This window comes from Trichoplax adhaerens, genomic scaffold (genome assembly GCF_000150275.1).
Source record: "Trichoplax adhaerens TRIADscaffold_5 genomic scaffold, whole genome shotgun sequence".
In the NCBI taxonomy this organism is placed as follows: Eukaryota; Metazoa; Placozoa; class Uniplacotomia; order Trichoplacea; family Trichoplacidae; genus Trichoplax; species Trichoplax adhaerens.
Genome location: NW_002060947.1, coordinates 6,560,208 through 6,573,200, shown reverse-complemented (window position 1 = coordinate 6,573,200; position 12,993 = coordinate 6,560,208). Strand labels below are relative to the sequence as shown.

At 30.7% G+C, this 12,993-nt stretch overlaps 2 protein-coding genes across 2 annotated transcripts; one reads left to right on the top strand and one right to left on the bottom strand.

Annotated features, from left to right (window-relative positions):
* Window positions 1–3,846: 3,846 nt before the first annotated feature.
* Window positions 3,847–7,848, top strand: TRIADDRAFT_56775 (uncharacterized protein; the record flags this gene model as incomplete). The annotated part of the gene is made up of 11 exons (XM_002113002.1): window positions 3,847–3,867; window positions 4,904–5,032; window positions 5,156–5,272; window positions 5,486–5,532; window positions 5,606–5,711; window positions 5,794–5,906; window positions 6,189–6,375; window positions 6,503–6,565; window positions 7,168–7,350; window positions 7,609–7,695; window positions 7,729–7,848. 11 exons carry the CDS (start codon window positions 3,847–3,849, stop codon window positions 7,846–7,848), a joined length of 1,173 nt encoding a protein of 390 aa, XP_002113038.1.
* Window positions 7,849–10,330: 2,482 nt separating this feature from the next.
* On the bottom strand, window positions 10,331–12,786 carry TRIADDRAFT_56774 (uncharacterized protein; the record flags this gene model as incomplete). Its single annotated transcript, XM_002112558.1, has 10 exons — window positions 10,331–10,795; window positions 10,882–11,028; window positions 11,125–11,187; window positions 11,320–11,512; window positions 11,619–11,737; window positions 11,807–11,915; window positions 12,010–12,050; window positions 12,319–12,441; window positions 12,543–12,635; window positions 12,766–12,786. The coding sequence occupies 10 exons, from the start codon at window positions 12,784–12,786 to the stop codon at window positions 10,331–10,333; spliced, it is 1,374 nt and encodes a 457-aa protein (XP_002112594.1).
* Between the last annotated feature and the right edge of the window lie 207 nt (window positions 12,787–12,993).

Sequence of the window (12,993 nt, the reverse complement as noted above, 5' to 3'; positions counted from 1 at the left end):
AAATCTTTCAGTAAAGGATGTGATTTAATCGCTTATTAAATAATAAGCAACAAGGGTAGAATATCCAAACAAACAGATGACTAGTATATAGGATGTTATCATCGAGCTGTAGTTATAGCTATTAATTGGAAAATTATACCGGTAAATAATTTTTTCCTCTAGTAATATATTATGAACCCTATAAATTACATTTATGCCTTACTGTACACGTCTTTTTTAATAGGTACTATTAGACCGGATGCTGTATATTGTATGATTACTACCGGATCAGCTATCTGCAAATTAATAAACGATATTTACGGCAGTTTTTATATCTAGTACCAATTATCATCTCTGTCACGGTGTACTTTAGTCGATTATTGAAGTAAAATAATATAGACAGAGAATTAAGCAAAGTTATATTATGACGATAGATGAAATGATCTGGAGATCAATTAGATGAATCTTCTCTTGAGTCTACGAAGCTTCTAATGCTTTATGTAAAGCCAGGGGTTCCGTTACTATTTTTGAACACTAGCATATAGCTGCTATTAGAAAAATTACACCTGTATGCACTTTTTCCTCCAGTAATATGTTGTAGATCTTATCAATTAAATTTATGCTTTTATTATTTAAACATTTTTTAAAAGTACCTCTAGACCTATTGCTATATCTTGTATTAGTACTACTGGATCAGCCTGTAAATTAATAAATGACATTTACGGCAGTTTTTGTATATATTTAGGACCAATTGTCATGCGGTAATGGTGTGAATTAGTCGGTTATTAAAAATTAAACAATACAGGCAGGATATTAAACAAAATTATTTCATGGTGATAGGTGATAATTATTTAGATAGCTATTAGATAAATCTTCTTTCGAGTTTATGAAGCATTTAATTCTTCATGTAAAGCTAAGGATTTTGTAACTCTTCATAGACAGCAGCCTATAGCTATTATTACTAAATCATATCGGTTATGTTTTGTTTTCTCTACTAATTTTGTATGGATCTTCCAATCCTATTTATGCGTATATACGCCTTTTTTGTTTATGTATCTTATGAAAGTAACAATACACCTGTTGATTGTTGCTATATCTTGTATAAGTAGTACTACTACTGGATCAACTACTTGTAAATTAATGAACGACATTTATGCCAGTTTTTATATGTAATTAGGATCAATTATTATCTCAGTAATGGTGTAAATTAGTCGGTTATTAAAGTAGCAAATAGACAAGATATTAAAAACAAAATTACGAGGACTGCTATATATGACTGTAGCTAGAAACGATTATTTGGCAACCATAAGTGGTTTTTTCTCTAGTACCTATCATGACTCATGTCATACATATTGAAGCCTTAATATAAAAGTGCAGTTCTATCAGACCAGCTACTAGTGCATTAATGAACAAAAATTTCGTAACAAAGATATCATAACTTTGTATTAATGGAATTAGCATTGGATAGAAAAGTTTACTCATGGAACTGGTAGTTGATCAGCTTTCAGTTTTTAAATTAAACAGATCTTGTCTCAATATTCAATTTTTATTTTTAAATTGCCCTGATTAGATATTTACATTAACATATCATCAAAGCTCATTGTTGGATACTTTGTATGAAGATGATTTAATTATAGTAATCTTGGCAAAGTTCTAGACCGTAGGCTAATCGTTTTATGTACTACTGATATAAATTTCAAATGTAGGACAATCATAGGGCACAAGGTAAGGCCAATACATAAACTACTTCTAATCTACCGAGTTTTCATTTCATCGTCAATCATGATAACTCGATAGACGTAAGCGAAAGAAGAAAGTTATATCTAACATTTAAATGCTTGCCTTGTTCATTGATAAAATAATTCTGAACGGTGGCTCTATTCTGAATCCAATCGTTCGATCAAATTATCATTAAAAAGAGAGAAAATGATGAAAGATAGCTTTTGAGTTGTATTTGCTTATTCTCAATCTCTTGTCATTCTTTTTCTGTATTCAATCATAAACCAATTAATTGCTTGTAACTTCCAATAGCCATTTTAGTGATCGAATTGCCATCAAAGAAATTATTGTCTAGCCGACGATGTTATTCATTCAACAAATTTGATTTAAAAGCAATAGCTTAGGTGCTGAATAGCTGGGAAGTCAGTCAAGGATTGTTTTCACTCTATTGATGGACTAATTCAATAATAACCATCATTCTGCAAGTTAATTACCATTTGATTAACTCATGGATATGTAAGGGCAAAAACTTTTGTAATCTAAACAATACGTAATAGCCAACAACAAGCCTTTACGTTTACAATAAGTTGTTTTAAATACAATATATACTAGATCATTGTCTCTTTCTGGCCGATAAACAAGGTGTTAGTGAAATCCTGAGGGAACTTTTAATATTTGTTTTACTTTTCTATCTTCGTCTGATTCGATTCCAAGATAGAATAAGGTAGTTGTTGCACAACAGTGTTCCCTTTTGCTTTATTATTAGATTACTTATATCTCGGTAATAATAATTTATTACTGATGAAGCTAATTTAATACTTGTATTCATCTGGCTATCTGCAGAGAATCATCTTTATCTAATGCTATCCTTGGTTAAACAAGGAGCACAATCAACATTTTAGATTCGGTAAATAAAATCAAGCAGAAGTGTCATTTTTCACCCTCATTCGATGTATTTGTACTAATTAGATTAGGAAGAACTTTCATCATTGCTATGAAATGGATTCTAATCATCGCTGACGTTTACCTTTGTGTCTGATTTTAAAATTTTGACAGATAAAGCTAATCAGAAATTGTGGTGTGGTCATCAGAATTGTAAATTTTAAAAACCAGCGCCTATAGTCGCGGCAAATCACCAATATACAGGTGCGATAATCATTTATCTGGTACTGGCAGTCAGAAAAAATTAGATTATCGGAGCTTTACTATGCATACCTACAAATTGATTTCATTTTATCTAAATAGTATGCAAAGCTAAATAATCTATAGAGTTATTCATAGCTAAATTCCGTGAAAAGGTACACTCATAATCTCATTCTGTCATAAAAATCATTCTAGCCAAGTAAAATCCTTTTAGCGCATATTAATGCTTGCGATGTATTCTATTTAGATAAACTTCGTATTCAGATGGGGTCCTAAGTTAGTTTATTTTAATTACCCATATCTTAGTGGCATAACTCAATTAGTAACTATGTAGTCCTCGGTACTAGCCTATAAAAGCTGACAATTTGTAAGTTAGGTCGTCCCGTGAAGAATATTTTAGTCAACTTTTTTTAACCGATATTAATTTTCAGGAATACTATACCAAAGCCTGTTTCAGTAAAGCAAGCATCGAGAAAGAATAAATTATTATGACTCGCGTGATCTTGTAGCTATAATAATGCTCAAAATTAGCCATTGTAAAAACTTCTATATAAATACTACATAAACAATGACGGAATTATATTATTAGAAACCTCAAGGGAGGAGAGAAATCCCGAAGCGCTGATATTGATTTCCTGAGCATACACACAGAACTAAAGTACTACTCTTAGCAGTTAGAATAGTAAAGTAGATAATTGTTATTTTCTGATATAATCTTATAGCAAGATAGTGCAAATTATTCAGCATTAACTGTTATGATATAGCATAGTAATAGTGAAATCAATAACAGTACGCGTTATTTTTGAAGACTAGCAAATTGGAAGAAATTATGAGCAGTAGCTATTGATTTCTAAAGTATATTATTGCTAAAAATACAATTTTTAAACATAATAATGCCAGATTAGTTTGCATGGATTTGTCATAATGTAATACACAGCTGATCATAATTAGCAAACATTTGCTTATATAAAATATTAAAGTGCTATAAATTAATTAAATTATGCCATGGTGAGCTCAGTAGTTGCAGTAAGATTTTTACCACCAAATTAAAATTAGCTGCATTCAAAGTTAAAATTTTAAAAGGGTATGGCATACTTCTTTCCGATCTTGTTACGTAAATAAGACAGAGTGCGGGTATAATGGATTAATTCTTGTAAATATTAATGAATTATTATAGTTTACTTTTCTTCTCTTGCACGACAATATTAAAATTGAGATCTTATTTTCAATATAGTTTTAAGTTTAGCAAATTAGCGCACATAACGTGGGTTAGAATCCCCTTTAGATTTAAGAATTGGCAATTCTGAAAATTTTTCGACCTTATCTGCTGTGTACACTTTCATCTTACAGATTATTCAATTTATTCTGATGTGTCTTTATTAGATTGTGCAATAATTATTATATGTAAAAATCCTAATGCACGAATATGATACCATTGAGTAAAATAGTTGCTAGTCTTTTTTTAATTTTTTATCTTCACGTATTTTAAAGTTTATTCTTTATCGATCGATATTAGACTTGTGCGATGATCATTACTGTATATCATTCCTGATGTACGATATGACAGTATTAAAAAATTACTAACAGTGGGACATTTTCTAAATGTTTCTTATATATTTACAATTAGATGAGATTGCTAACTGAGCCAATGCTGAAGTAGTCTGCGTCTGTTATAGAAATCTTTTACGACAAATAATTTTTTAAAATAATTTACTTCACTGATACAGCTTGTACTCTTTTGTTACTTTAAAGATTATCTGTCGCTCTATCTATCAGATGTACTTATCTAGTCACAATCAAGTCAAGAATTTTTTTTTTGATTGAAATAGGATGGTGGAGAAATTATTATACCGCTTATCTGAATTCGCTAATAATTTTACATGTTGCGGGGTATTAAGTTATAGCAATATAGAACTAATAGCAGTTGAAAATTGATATCCTATTATCAATCTCACTTGTTGTAATTCTGCTTATATACTGTAGCTAAATACGATAACTCAATCTTATGTTATTGTACAGTGTTACCTAAGTTACGTTGCTTCAAATCGTACGATCCTATTAGGTACTAAGTAAGCCTGAAAAAAGGCGAGAGAGTCAAGCAGAAGAAGTAATGTTGCTTCGTCCAAGAAGTGCAAGTAGAAGTTCTAGTGTTGATACGTTGAATGAAATAGATGATTATCCACCTCAGACGGTAACCTAATTAAAAATCATTTATTTTTTGCGGTTAAAATAAGATTAGCGATTCATTTGTTTGTTATCATAGAACATTCGCTAAAAAGGATTCATATTCTATTTCGATTATCACTCTACGTAGGAAATTACTCTAGTTTATAATAAAGTAGGCAAGAAACAATGTGACGGCCATTATAGCCAAAATTTGATCATACGCTACGATGGGAAAGCCTTTGTTTATAAAGTGTGGAATTTTCGTGTACGTATAACATATGATATTTAGCTAAATCTCAGGCCGTTTTAGGAGTAACCAAAAGACGTAATAAGTTCTTGCTCCTGATATTCATTATATTTCAATATGACTATCTAATATTTTTATGCGGCGAATGTTTAATACTAATAAATTGAGATTAATATCATGCTAATGAAATTAAAGAATGCAGAAAAACTGAGATAAATATTGCTTTTACAGCTAGATGATTGCAAAGAGACGAGAACAGCCGTTAGGAAGCTGATTAGGTAATAAATTATCCGTCGCTATAAGTTATGGCTTTTGTTTTATTGCAGCTGCTGTTTTTATCTGAATATACAGGCTAAAACATGATAATATTTTAAAATCCTATCGGTACTATCGCTATCCTGGAGGCGTATTGGAGTGTTATTTCGAACATACTTTAAGAGATCATATTAAGGCTCAGGTATGTCATAATAATAATAGTGCCATAAAGTGCCAATTTTAATACTCTGTAGTAATTGCCATTTCCTTCATCTTGACTTTAGCAATCAAAAAAAATCTTCCTAAATTCACAACAACGCTATCAAGTTCTTACCGATATATTAAATGGCTTGGAATATTTACATGATCATGGTATTGTTCATGAAAACTTAACCACGTAGGTGTAGGATTGATTTAAATCTGTCATAATTCGTTGTAGAAGTCCATATGATAAGAAGTCGAAGTTTTTGTTTTAAGGTGGTTTGAAATCAAAATTATCGCTAAATAATTCATTCCCATCTAGACCAAATTAGCTAATCGTATACCTTTAGATATGTTGCATGACTGCAAAATATTTTATAACGATAAAATCATAATTGCATTAGGTACTATAAATCCGCCTTGCTCTATCTGTATAAATTACTCAAATTCCATTTTATTCTATCTTAATTGTTTGTAGAAAGAATATTTTGATTACGAACACTGGAGAAGCCAAATTAAGCGATTTTGGATATGTTAGCTTATTTCAAACGAAGTTAGCACTATCCAAGAAAGCATTATATCACCATCATAAAATTGCTTATATGTGCCAGGATGCTCTAAATGGCCACGTTGGCAAGAAAAATGATATTTATAGCTTTGCAATTGTATGTTTTTGATTTTTGTAATTGTTACTGTATAGTCATTTCAATTATTTTAGCTTAGAATTATAAGAAACACTTTATTAAAATTAAAAATTTAATATTAAAAGTTTAGCGTTAAATTGATTAATAGGTTGCCACCGAAGTTATATCAGGAAAGCAAGCTTACGATGCCTTTAGGATCCCCCAATATCTGGTATGTCAGAGATTATACTTAAATCATACAGCCGATAATCATAATTGTATTATGTACCGAACGAGACAGTTCTACAGAATTTCTTTAACTGCTTTAGTAGATAGTTGAGTTTAAAACGTAAAGTAAAAATAATAATTAATATAAAATATGGTAAATATGATTAATATCAGTACTAATAATGGCTCAATATCAGTAATGTTGGCAGTGTAACATTAATATTGTTTATAATTTATAGACTGAGCAAACAGTCAGTTCAAAGGAGATAAAATTATTTCGTTCACTAAAAATTTTATGTAGTGACACTCTAGAAAATATTATAATTCATTTAAATAATGATGAATCTTAAATCTAGCTAAAAAACTATGTAGAATATTAATTTTGAATTAAATCTAGCCTTAGCTAGCTATTTAGTTTTCATTTTTGTCGATCACATGACGAAATTTATAAACAGTAAACTAATTATGTTCACTGCTAGCTTGTTCAACTTGACTGAATTTTTATTGAGTAATCAAGTTACCCAAGTTTGGAATGATTACAATGTTAACATTCATCAATCTTAAATAATCTGGAGTTTACAAAATATTTATATCTTAACTTAATAGCGTGATTGGCTAGCTAACGAAAAATACTGGAAATATCTGAACGATAAACGTCTTGGCTCACGTCATCAGGAGAAAAAGTTGTTTTCCACTTCTATTTCTGGCAAAACTTTTCGGGTTGAATTGCTAGAAATTTGTAATAAATGTTGCAGTGAACATGCTACGAATAGGCCTTCGCTGGTGGAAGTAAGATACTGAATTCATATTTAATTAATCGATTAATCTTAATCTCTCTATTTAGTGAAAAGTGTTGACCTACCTATGCTATCTATACATATATTCTATAATACCGTACACTGTAAATGACGCAATGATTAGAAATGATAATAATGATAAATACTTTGCTTTGTAGAAAAGAAAATTTAGCTAACTTCACTCACTTGTATCCTTTCAAAATGCAATGCCTTATTAGTTAATAGCATTTAGAATCATACTATATTTTAGGTATTTGTGAGAACTTCATCTAAGTTGAAACACACTCTTAAATCTAGCTGCCAATGTGAGATCAATAGGGCGACGGAAATTATTGAGGTATTAAGTTTAATAATTTATCATTTGTAATAGGTTAAGACCGGTTTTGCTTTACTCAAGATGAAGTATACCAAAGGCAAGCAACCTTTGGTACTTTATGAGAAATGGGAAGGGATGAGAACTAAACTAAATCACATCCTAGGACGACAATGAGTACATAAGCTTATAGGATGACGGATAATTATATATAAACTAATAATAAATTATATTTTAAATTGTTTATTTGAGAAATCAATTAAATATTTTTATGTACTGATCGTAAGTAGAACAATATAAATTGATAACGACTACTTTTCTAGCCAAGCTAGAAGCTAAAATATGTGCTATAGTATCGGTCAGACGGCACTTAACCAATTGATTAATCATGCTTATTATAGTACCGTTTCTATACGATCATAAATGATCAGAACTTCGGAGGAGATAGAAAGTTTTCGTTTTATTAACATTCATTTCTATAGACTGTCTTGGCTCCTCGTGTATTAGAACTTTCCATAAGATGGTAAAAATGTTAAAAATTTTATTCTATAATATAGCATATAGGTGTTTCCCTTTTTATACTAGAAATTATTTATGATTCTGTTATCCTTTAAAGATGCTAATGATAACAGTACTAATTTATACGTACAGTATCATCGAAAAACAGATGCAATTTCCCCATACTTTCACTGTGTTGAATGTTTAGATTGACTTTACATTTTATTGATGGACGTGCAAATTAAAACTTCAAAGTGGATGCTGTAACAAATGTGAGAGTTAATACAATATTTGATTTTATCATTAGAAGCCGTGGACTTCTTTAAAAGTCTATCTGTGAATTCATTACTGATCTTTACATGATCGCATACTTCCGCTTGGAATTACTTATCTTCATACCCTAGTTGTAAGTACGAGTATTACGCTTAAATTTTATTACTAAAATATAATTTTTTGGGGGTGTATCCAGTATTTATAAGTACAGCATTTATACTCGTTATATAACTATTATTTACAATCCGTACATAAATATATATAATTTTTTCATAATTTTAAACTATTTCACGGTACTTACTCATCAATGAATGAGTTCATTCTATCTATGCACCCATGATATGATCTTTATGCAACAGTAAATGTGGATTTTATTTACATCTTTCTATATCTGTAACTTATTAGCTGACAAGCAGGTATCAATAAATAGCGTTTAGTTTTTAAATAGTGTTTTGTTGATATTAAAAGCATTGCCAAATGAATACGTACTGTTTATAGTATTTATGATAAAGGCTTGTTATCACACTGAGAAAACAACGCGAATAATATGAAAGATCATATGGTAGATTAAAATTTCCTGCTGTTAATTGTACGTATGTTTACTAATGTCTCTAGTATTGTATACCGTATATGCTTAGTTTTTACTGGCTTTGGATTAAGAAAGTTGATATCTTAGAATTAATCGATATTCCGCTTAAAAAATTAATCCTAGCTAGTAAGATGGAGTCGTTATCAAATCTGCACTATTTAGGGGTAATTGTAGATTGCATGAATTTTGGCTAAAATCGTACTTTATTCAAGCTTATAAATAGGTAAGTCATAGAAATATGAATTGAGACAAGATTTAGGTATGATTCTTAAATTAATTTTTGATTAAGAGCTTTCAGGGATATGCTCTATTTATATGTTTAACGAACAAAACGATAGTGCAAAGAATGTCTGTATAAAACATAAATTGATATGGAATCCAGCGTATACATTACTGAGCCTTACTCTAAGAACCAATGATTTGAAGTAAAGCTGAACACTATTACAGGACTGTTAACCACAGTATGCAGCCTATTGATTATCTGTTCAAGAGATCAATGATTCTAAAGCTAGTAGAACTATGTAAATGCATATAAGGCATATTGAAATCAAATATCCTATTCCTCAGAGGCTTTTTAGAATTCTATAACCATATTCTATCAGAATTTTCAATTGCTGTAAATATTGGTGCCATTTAACGTTTAAAGTTAAAATCAATGTTCCAACAAAATGGTAAATAAAAGGTTATAATTTGATTCAAAGCAACTTAATTACACGATAAACAGGTGTTATGGAATTTAAAATATCCATTTCCTGTTGCTTAAAATATTCCAATATTGCTGCAAGTGTTGCACCAGTAAAACTTATCCTTTAAGCTCAGTCAATCTGTAATTATAATTAATACTAAAGATCTTAGCACATTATTGCTGAAGGACTCTTTCAATAATTAAATATAATATCATGAATTTTCACTGTTAGTTGGTATGTTTCAAATATTATACCATAAATTCCGATCAAATAAGTTAATGATACAGTAACGAACCAGTCTAATATTTAGATTAAAATAACATCATACAAAAAGATCTTTTCCTAGCAACTTCAAATGCTATGTGAAATGATACCAGTCAAATGAACTGGATTGCAGTAATTCTTATCTGCAAATAGTTGATTTCTTCAATCCATGATTTAATGCGCAGCATAAACACATCAATTTATAAGTTTAGTATCTATTTTGAACATCATTTTTAGTTATAGAAGGTAGATTTAATGTTAGCAATTTATTTTACGTCATGTTTGCTGATAAGAAGTCAAAATTTAGATGTAAATGTAGAGATAAAAGACGGGTTTGCACGTTAGCAGATTAGACATCTGTAGTATACAGTGCAAGATCTGGTGATTCTCCTGGTGTCATCGGACTCGTTTGTCCTGCTGATTTAGTGTCATTCGTTGATGCTTTATCTTGAACTTTGGCGGAATTTTTATTTATAGCATTTTTCTCTTTAACAGTTTTAGCCTCATCCGTAGGTGATTTATCTTGTACTTTCGTGGAGATTTGATCATCTATGAAAAAAATCTTTAATTGGCTCTTTTCAGGAGGTTTAGCATCTATATTTATATTTTTTGCTGTAACAGGCGCCGAAGCCGGCCGGCGTTGTTTTTTGCTTGATGGTTTCGTAGGTCTAATATTAACTGTATCATCTTTTAGAACGATAACCTTCTTTAAGTTTTTATTTTCGTCCTGTTGTGTAAAGGATGTAGTGGAAGAATCTTTACTCAATTTATCAACATCCAAGTGCTTGATGAAAACCTCTAAATCTTCACGTATCTATTGAGATTAAATAATATCATGAAAAGGCTGTTACTTAAAAAATTTGGCATAGGTACTTATAAGCGATGGCTATATTACTATACCTCATCGATGTAAGGTCTATTACTTTTGATATGTAAACATTTTTCTGCAATTTCCAATAATCCTGATACACATTTGGCTGGCCATTTAATCTTCTTATCCGATGGAAATGGAAGTTTTCTTTCTTTCTTTTGAAAGTAAATATCACTCTACAATTTGTTAACGTTCAATTCGAAAGTAAAATTTGATGCAGTAGATCTGATAATGTTAAAAGGATTGAATAGGCTACATAATAGCTAATTTACCAGCATATGAGGTGATCTCTTGGTTGAATATGGCAGAAGAATTGATATAATTTCCAGTACCAGCTAAGTACATAATAAAAGGACACAGCAATCATTATGTTAGTAAGTTTAATTTTAGTACAGTATAGTGGTGATATTATCTTAACTCTAGTACAATTGAAACATAGTAAACAATTGATGGTAAGTAATACTTACAACACCAAATCCGTAGACATCATACTTTCTGGAAACTACTCCATATTTGGCTTCAGGTGGCATATAACCATGAGTACCACAAGCTTTGAAGGCAGTAGCACAAATCGACTCTCTTTCTATGACTTGAACTGATCGTGCTAATCCAAAATCAGATATTTTCGCCTTACGATTTTTATCGAGAAGGACATTTCCACTAAGATAGCAATTTTATGTGTTTAGTAATGAAATTTGGGGGAATATTTAATTTATATAGGCTACAACATAAAATGTTACGATCTATATCATGAAAATTTTGGTACCTGCTGATATCTCGATGAACTAATGCCTTTGAAAACGCAGTATGCAAATATTCTAAACCTTTAGCGGTACCTAATATTATATCTATTCTTTGTGTAGCAGTAAGAATCTCGTCGGCCTCCTATAGTTAATATTTGAAGTTACTGAGATAGACTGCTATTGAAAGAGCTTAACTTTATGATTCTCGTACCGTAGCTTCCAACGAATTTCTCAAGGGACCCAATGCTGCAAATTCTAAGACCAGGCAAACGTTTTTCCGATTATAGCCATATAATCGAATTAAGTTTTCATGTTGGAATCTACGTAAATCGTATTCAAGGGTGTTTAATTTTATCAAGACGAATAGTCTAGTAGAGTAGCCGTGACAGTCTGCAAAGAAGGCAATCATCTTACCGTACGAGGGAAGACAGTTCTTTCTTAATGACTGCAGCAAACTATAAAAAATAGCAATATGAGAATAAATAAATTTAATTCATTAAGCAAATAATACAACATCGGCATTCTAATAACATTAGTTTTGCAATATTAGCCACATTCGTAATTATCCTATGGAGGTATCTGTAGCAGATAATTTCTAAGGTGTATTGTGATAAAGGAGCTAACAGGACAGATTGATTTCAAACAAGCTGGCACTAGAATCAGGGACTATTGCTGGAATGATGTCGGTTATTAAACATTTGTGCATGCAAGATGAATACTTACTTCAGGTTTTAAGAATTTAATGGCTACGATTGTGTCTTTCAATTTTCCACGATATACTATTCCAAAAGAGCCTTTACCAAGGAAGTTAGCCTCACTACGATTGTTTGTAGCCATCTCAATATCCTAGGGGATTCAAAGATACTTGATTACTTGTCATATTGGCAACGATAACAAAACTTTACATAAGGTCTTATTGACTTTCTCCATATGATTCCAGCAAATACCTTACCACCAGAATTAATACTTACTTCGTCACAGACTTGTAAATCTTTATCTAGGCTACCTTCTAAACGTTGCAATGATAATTTTGCAAAGAACTAGAGTGGGCAAAAATAGACTGTTTCAGCTATCGTTACAAATTGAATGTATCTAGCATATCGGAAACTTTTGCTCGCATGCTATTAATGCTTATTGTATTCTATGACAGAATTTGAAGGAAACCACAACCTTTCGGAAATAGTCTGCCATGATCAAATCCTTGTATGTTGTATTTGTTGATTTCTGATAAACTCAAAATAGAATCGCCGTTTTATCCAACCGATGTTAATCCAACTTGAGTGTCAATGATATTTGACTTCACGTCTAGATAGAAACAAAATTACAACACAGATTAAGATAGAATCAACTCCTTCCTCTAGCCTCTACAAAATCCATCATTTGACTAGAATTGTACTT